The following is an 11,788-nucleotide window of genomic DNA, read 5'->3' on the forward strand; positions in this document are numbered from 1 at the left end:
GATACTATCTTTAATGATACTATCTCCAAATGCAGTCACATTATTACGTACCAGAGGGCTTCATCGTAAGGAATTTGGGGGTATACAATTCAGGCCATAACTGGTGAATGGGTAGATACGACTTAGAATGCTAGGCTTCTGGAGGAGGTGGAGCAAGATGGTGGAACAGAGGCCTCTGCTGATTGTCTTCCCCACAGGAACACCAAATCTGGCAACTAGCCACCCAAAACAGCACCTTCATAGGAACCAAAACTAAGGGGAGCACTCACAGTACCTGGTTTTAACTTCATTTACTGAAAGAGGCACTAAAGAAGGTAGAAAAGTTAGTCTTGAATTGTTGACTCCGTCTCTCCCTATTCCCCGGCAGTGCCCTTGTGGTGTGGAGAGAGAATCTGTGCACTTGAGGGAGGGGCAGCACAGCAATTAGGGAATTTTGCATTGGAACACAGTGCTGCCAACAATGGGCAGAAATCAGTTGATGCCCATGGAGGGAGCATATAGACAAGCCCCAGCCAGAGGGGACTCACCCACCTCAGTGGTCAGAACCTGAGTTCCGGCAAGTTTCGCGACCATGGGCCCAAGTGATGTGGGGTTCAAAATAAACTTGAAAAGCAGTCTAGGCCACAAGGACTGCAACTCCTAGGCAAGTCCTAGTGCTGTGCTGGGCTCAGAGACAGTGGACTTGGGGGACACGTGACCTAGTAAGACACCAGCTGGGGCAGCTAAAGGAGTGCTTGTGTCATCCCTCCCTAAATCCCAGGCAACACAGCTTGCAGCTCCAAAAGAGAACTTCCTTCCGCTTGAGGAGAGAAGAGGTTAAAGTAAAGAGGACTTTGTTTTGCAACTTGGATACCAGCTCAGCCACAGTAAGACAGGGCACCAGGCAGAGTCATGAGGCCCCCATTTCAGGCTCTAGCTCCAAATAGCACACTCTGGACCAGAAAGGAACCTGCCACCTTGAAGGAAAGGACTCAGTCCTGGCAGGATTCATCACCTGCTGACAACAGAGCCCTTGGGCCCTGAATAATCAGCAGCAGTAACCAAGTAGTGCACACCGTGGGTCTTGGGTGAGACTCAGGGACACGCTGGCTTCCAGAGTGACCCATCATATTCATAGTTGTGGTGGCTATGAGGAGAGGTGCCTTCTACTTGAGAAAAGAAGAGGGAAAAATAAATGGGACTTTGTCTTGTAGTTTAGGTACTAGGCCAGCCATAGTGGGGAAGAGCACCAACCAGGCTCTTAGGGTCCACAAGTCCAGGCCTTGGCTCTTAGACAGCATTTCTGGGCCTACTCTGAACCAGAGGGGACCCCATTGCCCTGAAGGGTGAGTCCCATGCCTGGCAGCATTCACCACAAGCTGACTGAAGAGCCCAAGGGCCTTAATGAACAACGCTGGTGCCCTGCAGTAATCCCCATGGGTCTGTGGTGGTGGTGACATGGGGAGAGACTTCTCTGCCTGGGGAAAAGGGAAAGAGGAGTGGGAGGGACTTTGTCTTGAAGTTTTGGTGTCAGCTTAGCGACAAAACAATAGAGCACACCAGGTAGATTTCTAGGGTTTCCAACTCTAGGCTCTGGCTCCCGCACAGCATCTGTGGACCTTTCTGGGCCCCAGGGGAACTTGGCACTGTGCTGGTTTCAGGTCTGACCCAGCACAGTCCTAGTGGTGGTGGCCACGGGGGTGCTCGTGTCACCCTTACTCCAGGTCCAGGCAGCTCAGCACAGAGGGAAACAGACTCTATTTCCTTGGGAGAAAGTAGTGGAAGAGAACAAAAGCCTCTGCCTAGTAATTCAAAGAATTCTTCTAGATCTTATCTAAGACCACCAAAGTGGTACCTCTATGAGTCTGCAAGAATTACAGTAATACTGAGCTTGGAGTGCCCCGTAATGCAGTTATGGCTGCAGTGACCAAAAACTTAGATCACAAGACCCTGATCCCTTTGATTATCTGGAAAGCCTTCCCAAGAAAGATGGTACAAACAAGCTCAGGCTGTAAAGACTATGATAAATCCCTAACTCTTAATGCCCACACACTGACAACTTTTTTTTTTTTAGACAGAGTTTCACTCTTCTTGCCTAGCCTGGAGTGCAATGGTGTGATCTCGGCTCACCACAACCTCTGCCTCCTAGGTTTAAGTGATTCTCCTGCCTCAGCCTCCCGAGTAGCTGGGATTACAGGCATGTGTCACTATGCCCAGCTAATTTTGTATTTTTAGTAGAGACAGGGTTTCTCCATGTTGGTCAGGCTGGTCTCGAACTCCCCACCTAAGGTGATCCGCCCTCCTCGGCCTCCCAAAGTGCTGGAATTACAGGCATAAGCAACTACATCTGGCTCACACTGACAAATGTTTACAAGCATCAAGACCATCCAGGAAAGCATTACTGACCTCACAAAATATACTAAATTAGGCACCAGGGGCCAACCCTGGAAAGATAGAAGTATGAAACCTTTCACAGAGAGAATTCAAAATAGCTGTTTTGAGGAAACTCAAAGAAATTCAAGATAACACAGAGAATGAATTCAGACTCCTATAAGATAAAGTTAACAAAGAAATTAAAATAATTAAAAAGACTCAAACAGAAATTTTGGAGTTGAAAAATACAACTGACATAATGGAGACTGCATCAGAGTCTCTTAATGGCAGCATTGATCAAGCAGAAAAAAGAATTAGTGAGATTGAAGACAGGCTATTTGAAAAGACACAGCCGGAGGAGACAAAAGAAAAAAGAATAAAAAGGAGTGAAACATGCTGACAAGATCTAGAAAATAGCCTCAAAGGGGCAAATCTCAGAAGTATCGGCCTTAACGAGGAGATAGAGAGAGAGATGGGGTAGAAAGTGTATTCAAAGGGATAACAATAGAGAACTTCCCCAACCTAGAGAAAGATATCAATATTGAAATACAAGAAGGTTATAGAACAGTAATCAGATTTAACCCAAATAAGACGACCTCAAGGCATTTAATAATCAAACTCCCAAAGGTCAAGGATAAAGAAAGGATCTTAAAATCAGCAAGAGACAGGAAACAAATAATATACAATGGAGTTTCATTATGTCTGGCAGCAGACTTTTCAGTGGAAACCAGGAGAGTGGCATGACATCTTTAAAGTGTTGAAGGAAAAAAACTTTTATCCTAGTATAATTTATCCTGTGAAAATATCCTTCAAACATGAAGAAGAAATAAGGAGCTTCCAGAAAAACAAAAGCTGAGGCATTTCATCAATACCAAGCCTGTCCTACAAGAAATGCTAAAAAGAGTTATTCAATCTGAAAGAAAAGGATGCTAATGAGCAACAGAAATCATCTGAAGGTACAAAACTCATTGGTTATAGTCAGGTCATAGAAAAACACAGAATATCGCAACACTGTAATTACTGTGTGGAAATTCGTATCATAAGTAAATGAATCAATAAAAAATAACTACAACTTTTCAAGACAGTAAAATAAGGTATAATTCAAACAACACAAAGTTAAAAAGCGGGGAGAAAAAATTAAAGCATAGAGCTGTTAGGAGTTTTTTTGCTTGTTTGTGTATGCAATCACTGTTAAGCTGTCATCAGTTTAAAATAATGAGTTATATTTTTTGCATACCTTATGGTAACATCAAATCTAAAAATATAAAATGGATACACAAAAAATAAAAAGAAATTAAAAGATACCACCAGATAAAATCAACTTCACTAAAGAGAAGACAGGAAAGAATGAAGAGAAAACCACAAAACAACCGGAAACAAATGACAGGAATAAGCTTTTATTTATCAAGGGTAACATTGAATGTAAATAGACTAAATTGACCAATAAAAAGACATAGAGTAGCTGAATAGATTTGAAAAAACAATCTATTGCCTATAAGAAACACCCTACACCTATAAAGACATATATAGACTGAAAATAAAGGGATGAAAAAATTATTGTATGCCAGTGGAAACCAAAAAAAAAAAAAAAATAGTAGCAGCAATACTTACATCAGACAAAATAGATTTCAAGGCAAAAGCTGTAAAACAGACAAAAAAGTTCATTATATAATGATAAAAGGGTCAATTCAGCAAGAGGATATAACAATTGTAACTATATATGCACCCCACACTGGAGCACCTAGATATACAAAGAAAATATTATTAGAGCCAAAGAGAGAGAGACAGACCTCAATAAAATAATAGCTGGAGGCTTCAACACCCCATTTTCAGCATCGAACAGATCATCCAGACAGAAAAGTAACAAAGAAACGTTGGACTTAATCTGCACTATAGACCAAATGGATCTAAGAAATATTTACAGAACATTTCATCCAAAGGCCATAGGCCATGAATTACATATCTATCCTTAGACATGGATCATTCTCAAAGACAGGGCCACATGGTTAAGCCACCCAAAGAGTCTCAAACATTCCAAAAAAAATGAAAATTAATATTCAAATGATTCTTCTGCTGACCACAATTGGGAATAGAACTGGATAGTCGATAAACAAGAGAAATTTAGACGAACTTACAAACGAAACACCTTAAAAGGTGAAACAACACTGCCTTCCTGAATAACCCAGTGGGTCAATGGGACGACGATCTAAGGACGGAAACTAAAAAATTTTTTGAAAACGAAAAAGTAATTAATGGAAACACAGAGCATACCAAAAAACTATGGGAGTATGGGTGGAGCAATACTGAAGAGGATGGAATTGTATTTGGCATAAGGTCGTCTTACATCAAATCAAAAATAGGCAAAGAGAAACTTAAATAACAACTAAACGATTGCATCTTAAAGAACTGAGGAACAGTGCCAAGAAAGTAAACCTAAAGCTAGTGGATGGGAAAAAAACGAATTAATACTGGTCAGAGCACGAAAATAATATGAAATTGAAACGAAGGGAAAGTCTAATACGAAAAAGGGGTATGAACACCAAGATGGAAAAAGTTGGTTTTTTGGAAAAGATGAAGTTAACAGAATTAGTCAGCCTTTATGCCAGAGTATAGATAAAAAAAAGGAGGAAAACCCAGAGTAATAAGAATCCCCACAGCATGAAAAAATGGAGCATTACGAAATCCCAATGCTGCAGGAAATTTAAATAACTTTTGTTAGAAGGGGCAACTGTGATGCGAAGTCATATGTCAATAAATTGGAAAAGCTAGAAGAAATTTGAAGTAGAATTAATTCAGACATGTCCCAGATCTACCCCAAAATGAACCCATGAAGAATCCCCCCCCACCCACCTGAACAGGGACACATAATACAGTAACAGGTATCAAGCGATATGAAAAAAATCTCCCAAAGGAAAAGCCTGGAGACCCTAGAATGGCTTCATGCTGGATTTTTACCAAAACATTTGAAAGAATACTAATTCCAATCCTACCTCAAATTATTCAGAGAAATAGAGGTGGAAAGAAATTAATTTTGACACTCATTTTACTTTAAGGCCAGATTACCCGCTTTCATTTCCCCCAAGAACCAAACACATAAAAAAAAAAAAAAAAAAAAAAAAAAAAAAAAAAAACCTAGCAGGTTAATATCTCTGATGAACATTAATGTAAAATCCTTAACAAAATACTAGCAAATCAAATTCAACAACACATTAAAAGATAATTCATTATGACCAAGTGGGATTTATCACAGGGATGCAAGGATGGTTCAGCATACAAAAATCAATCAGTGTGATACATCAAATCAACAGAATGAAGGATAATAACTATATGACTCTTTTAATTGATGCCAAAAAAAATTGATAAAATTCAACATCCCGTCATGATAAAAAACCCTCAAAAAATTGGGTATAGAGGGAACATACCTCAACATAATAAAAGTCACATACCGTAGGCCCACAGCTAGTATCATACTGAATGGGGAAAAACTGAAAGCCTTTCCTCTAAGATCTGGAACAAAACAAGGATGCTTACTTTTACCACTGTTATTCAACATAGAACTGGAAGTCCTAGCTAGAGCAATCAGACAAGATAAATAAATAAAGGGCATCTAAATTGGAAAGGAAAAAGTCAAATTTTCTTTATTTGCAGATGATATGATCTTACATTTGAAAAAACATAAAGACTCCACCAAAAAAACTGTTAGAACTGATAAACAAATTCAGTAAAGTTGCAGGATACAAAATCAATATATAGGCCAGCCACAGTGGCTCATGCCTATAATCCCAGCACTTTGGGAGGCCAAGGTGGGCTGATCACCTGAGGTCAGGATTTCAAGACCAGCCTGGCCAACATGGCAAAACCACATCTCTACTAAAAAATACAAAAATTAGCCAGGCATGATGGAGGGCACCTGTAATCCCAGCTACTGGGGAGGCTGAGGCAGGAAGAATTGCTTGAACCTGGAAGGCGGAAGTTGCAGTGAGCCAAGACTGTCCACTGCACCCCAGCCTGGGTGACAGAGCGAGACTCTGTCTCAAAAACAAACAAACAAACAAAATAAAACAAACAAAAGCATAAAACAAAATCAATGTATAAAATAAATAGCATTTTACATGCCAACAGCGAGCAATCTGAAAAAGAAATTGAGAAAGCAATCCTATTTACATTAGCTATGAATACAAGTAAATACCTAGGAATTAACCAAGATTTCTACTGTGAAAACTATTAAATATTGGTGAAAGAAATTGAGGAGGACATACATACAAAATGGATAGATATTCCATGTTCCTGGATTGGAAGAATAAATATTGTTAAAATCTCCATACCATCCAAAGCAATTTACAGATTCAGTGCAATCCCTATCAAAATACCAATGACATTATTCACAGAAATAGAAAAAAAAAAATCCTGAAATTTATATGGAACCATGAAAGACCCAAAATAGTCAAAGCTATCCTGAGCGAAAAGAACAAAAGTGGATGAATCACATTACCTGACTTCAAATTACACTACAAAACTATAGTTACCAAAACAGCATGGTACTTGCATAAAAACAGACACATAGACCAATGGAACAGAATACAGAACCCAGAAACTAATCCATACATCTATAGTGAACTCATTTTTGACAAAGGTGCCAAGAACATACATTGGCGAAAGGACAGTCTCTTCAATAAATGGTGCTGGGGAAACTGAATGTCCTTATGCAGAAGACTGAAACTAGATCCCTCTCTCTCACCATATACAAAAATCAAATCAAAATGGATTAAAAACTTAAATTTAAGACCTCAAACTATGAAACTACTATAATAAAACATTGAGGGAACTCTTCTGGACAATGGACTGGGTAAACATTTCTTGAGTAATACCCCACAAGCATAGGCAATCAAAGCAAAAGTGAACAAATGGGATCACATCAAGTTTAAAAGTTTCTGCACAGCAAAGGAAACAATCACTAAAGTGAGGAGACAACCCTAGAATTGGTGAAAGTATTTCTAAACTATCAATCTGACAAGAGATTAATAACCAGAATATATAAGGAGCTCAAACAACTCTTTAAGAAAAAATCTAATAATCTGATTTTAAAATCGGCAAAAGATCTGAATAGACATTTTGCAAAAGGAGACATACAAATGGCAAACAGCTATATGAAAAGTTGCTCAACATCATTGATCATCAGAGAAATGCAAATCAAAACTATAATGGGATAGCATCTCACCCTGGTTAAAATGGCTTCCATCCAAAAGACAGTCAATAACAAAGGCTGGCAAGGATGTGGGGAAAAGGGAAGCCTCATACACCTTTGATGGAAGTGGAAATTAGTACAACCCTACGGAGGACAGTTTGGAGGTTCCTCAAAAAACTAAAAATAGAGATGCCATATGATCCAGCAATCCTACTACTGGGTATACACCCAAAAGAAAGGAAATTAGTATATCAAAGAGATATCTGCACTCCCATGTGTGTTGCAGCACTGTTCACAATAGCTAAGATTTAGAAGCAACCTAAAAGCCCATCAAGAGATGAATGGATAAAGAAAATGTGTTATTTATATACAATGGAGTACTATTTAGACATAAAAAGGAATGTGATCTTGTCATTTGCAACAACATGGATAGATCTAGAGGTCATTATGTTAAGTAAAATAAGCCAGGCACAAAAAGGCAAACTTGGCATTTTCTCACTTACTTGTGGAAGCTAAAAATTAAAACTATTGAACTCATGGAGATACATGGTTACTAGAGGCTGGGAAGGGTATGGGATGGTGGGTGGGTGAGTAAGGGGGAAGTGGAGATGGTCAATGGTATGTTAGTCCGTTCTTACATTGCTGTAAAGAAATACCTGAGACTGGGTAATTTATAGGAAAAGAGGTTTAATTGGCTTATGGTTCTGCAGGCCACACAGGAAGCATAGTGCTGGCATCTGCTTCTAGGGAAGCCTCAGGAAGCTTACAATCATGGCAGAAGGTGAAGGGGGAGCAGGTATCTCACATAGCAGGAACAGGAACAAGAGACAGTTGTGGGGAGATGCCACACATTTAAACAACCAGATCTTGTGAGTACTCACTTGCTACTGCAAGGACAGCACCAAGACATGAGGGATCTGCCCCGATAAGCCAAAACACCTCACACGAGGTTCCACCCCCAACATTGTGGATTACATTTCAACATGAGATTTGAGTAGGGACAAATATCCACACTACATCAAATGGGTACCAAAAAACAGTTTGAAAGAATGAATAAAACCTAGTATTTGATAGCACAATAGGGTGACTATGGTCAATAATAATTTAATTGTACATTGTAAAATAACTAAAAGAGTATGATTGGATTGTTTGTAACACAAAGCATAAATGCTTGAGGTGATGGATACCCCATTCCCCATGATGTGATTATGACACATGTCATGCCTTTATGAAAATATCTCATATACCCCACAAATATATATGCCTACTATGCACCCACGAAAATTAAAAATAAGAAAAATATTTAAGAATGCTAGAGTTCTGATTCTCAGCATCCTGCATTGTCAGGCTTTTTTTTTTTTTTTTTTTTTTTTTTTTTTTTTTTTTTTTGAGATGTAGTCTCGCTCTGTTGCCCAGCCTGGAGTGTAGTGGGGCGATCTCAGCTCATTTCAACCTCCATCCCCGGGTTCAAGCAATTCTTCTACCTCAGCCTCCTGAGTAGCTGGGATTACAGGCATGCGCCACCATGCCTGGCTAATTTTTGTATTTCTAATAGAGATGGGGTTTCACCATGTTGGCCAGGCTGGTCTCGAACTGCTGACCTCGTGATCCATCTGTATCAGCCTCCCACAGTGCTGGGATTACAGGTGTGAGCCACTGTGCCCAGCCCAGAGTACCCATTCTTTAGGTGGACAGAATGTTGGGAAAGTCTCAAAGCTTTGAAAGTGGTTAGTAGAAGTGGGTATTATACACAAATGCAATGTTCTATGATAGGTTCAGATAATACATTATAAACATATGTTGCTAATTTAACCAAGAAAATAGAAGAGATGCATGGACATGATTGATTTCTAAATGAGTAGGATGAAAAAATAGCTGTAGAAGCCCTATTTCATCCTGCCCTTGCCTTGCTCAGGGATCTGCCATATCTCCTTATTAGAATCAAACCGTAATGGCCAGGAGTGTGTGGGGGGTTAGGGTTGGAAGTGTGGAAACTATGCCTCTTCACCCACCCAGGATTCTACTCACCCTACCACTCCCTGCCCTGCAGCCACGTGCAAGCCTTTGTCCGTTGTTCAAGCTCTTCTCCCTAGTCCTACAACCTGTAAGTCCCAGTGGTCTCCTTCTCTAGAGGAATATAGTCCCTGACTACCCCTCCCTGTCCAACTAGTGCCCCCATCATTTGGATTCCTTATAATGGAGAAGAATTTTAAGGATACAGATTGGCTCTGATGCCATCTAGAAGAGTTAGGAGGTGTGTGGCTCTGGTAAGTTATCCAACTTCTCTAAGCCTCAGTTTCCTAATTTATAAAGTAGGATAATTCTTAACAGTATTTATGGGAAGCAGTAAATACGAAAAAGGCCATTATAACTGTAGGTTACATATATAGTTATCATCAATACGTGCCAACAAAATAAGTCCATTCTCTCTGTAACTCAGAGGCTATCTGGGTATTTTCAACTGTAGAAAAACAAAGAGAGCATCTGTAAACTAGGGATTATGGTACCCACATCCTAGGGTTGTGGTAAGGTTTCAGTGACACGATATCAGCAAAGCACCCAGCATTGTCTATTTCAGGAGAATGGAGATTATTGTGTAGTTAGTTTGGTATCTTATCCTCAACAGGCCTTAGGCCTCTGGAGGGAACAACCTTGTCTGCCTTGTTCACTGCACTATCCTGGTGCTAATTGTTGGGTGGAGCACATAACTAAAACTAAGAAAGAATGTCTTTTATTCAATTCATGGAACAAATTTGAGCATCAGACCTAGGCCAAGGGACTACAGAAGCGAACAAAGCAGTCCAAAGTCCCTGCCCTCATGGAGCTCTCAGGCTAGCAAGGGAGACAGACAATAGTGCATTAGTAAAAGTCAGCATGGCCTGGCATGGTGGCTCACACCTGTAATCTCAGCACTTTGGGAAACTGAGGTGGGTGGATCACCTCAAGACAGGAGTTTGAGACCAGCTTGGCCAACATGGTGAAAACCCCATCTCTACTAAAAATACAAAAATTAGCCGGGTGTGGTGGCATGCGCCTGTAGTCCCAGCTACTCTACTCGGGAGGCTGAGGCAGGAGAATCGCTTGAACACAGGAGGTGGAGATTACAGTGAGCCAAGATTGTGCCACTGCACTCTGGAGATCACGGCACTGCACTCCAGCCTGGGCGACAGAGTGAGACTCCATCAAAAAAAACAAAAAAGTTAAAGGCAGCATCCTAGATACAGTAGTACTAAGTGCTAAAAGGAAAAAGTGAAGTGGAGAAATGGGAACAGAAAGGGCCTGGAATTGGGACAGGGGTTATAATTTTAGATTAAGTGTTCAGGGACCTCACTGAGAAGACGACATTGGAGGAAAGACCTGAAGGAGTGAGGAGCCAGCCAAGCAAATACATGGAAGAAGAGCCTTCCAGGCAGAACAAAAGAGCAAATGCAAAGGCCCTGAGGTGCATCCAAGAAACAGAAAGGAGGCCAGGAGAGCTGGTGCAAGCGAGCAATTCATTCAGCAAGTATTTATGTTGCCCTAACTGTTTATTGAATTAACAGATAAATTAGCACAATGCCCAGCACGTAATCAGCTCTTAGCACATGTGTGTTACCACTATTATCTCTGTATCTCTCTCATCACCATCACCATCACCCAGTACCCAGCACAAGACCTGCCACCTAGTAAGAGCCCAGAAGCTTCTTAGTAAACTGAATCTCACTGTCCTGTGGAGGCTGCTGTCCCTAACCATTACCACTTGGTTATCCTTTGAGATTTAGCTGCATTGGAAGCTTACTATTTCCTTACATTGGGCTTTTTGCTCTAAAAAGTCATCAGGTCTTAAAGTGGTACCAGAATTGTACATAAATGCAGTAGTGTATTTATTTAGTTTAATTCCTCTACCTTCAAAATGATAGAGTCTAGTGTTTGGACTCTGACTTCCAATCAGTCCCCTGGATTCCTTCATTGTATAGGTCCATGACCAGGAGGATCCCTCGAGGGAAGGGCAAGTGCACCAGGCCCAGCATCCCCATGGCTTTGGAGTATCATGCAGGACCCAGCAGCCAGAATGAGGAGCGTGCTGTTTAAAATGCAGATTCACCTCTGAAGGGATTCTGCCAAAAAGAAGGTAGTTGAGAACGAGGGAACCAGAGCTCACCAGGAAACTTTCAACCACAGTGACATTGCAATAACTCAGTAGACATATCTAGGATGCTTAAGTCCTCACTTATCATTGTTCATAGGTTCTTGGAAATTGCAACTTTAAGC

The 11,788-nt window shown here is 40.6% G+C and overlaps 1 protein-coding gene across 1 annotated transcript in view; it reads right to left on the reverse strand.

Moving 5' to 3' along the window:
• Positions 1–11,553, reverse strand: part of CKAP4 (cytoskeleton associated protein 4) — a 33,570-nt gene extending 22,017 nt beyond the window's left edge. Inside the window, exon 1 of the mRNA XM_017895300.1 lies at positions 11,459–11,553. Within this exon, the coding sequence (XP_017750789.1) occupies positions 11,459–11,553 (95 nt within the window). The remainder of the gene's footprint in view (positions 1–11,458) is intronic.
• Positions 11,554–11,788: the final 235 nt, after the last annotated feature.

The sequence above is a fragment of the Rhinopithecus bieti genome, unplaced genomic scaffold, assembly GCF_001698545.2.
Source record: "Rhinopithecus bieti isolate Rb0 unplaced genomic scaffold, ASM169854v2 scaffold_24306, whole genome shotgun sequence".
Classification (NCBI taxonomy): Eukaryota; Metazoa; Chordata; class Mammalia; order Primates; family Cercopithecidae; genus Rhinopithecus; species Rhinopithecus bieti.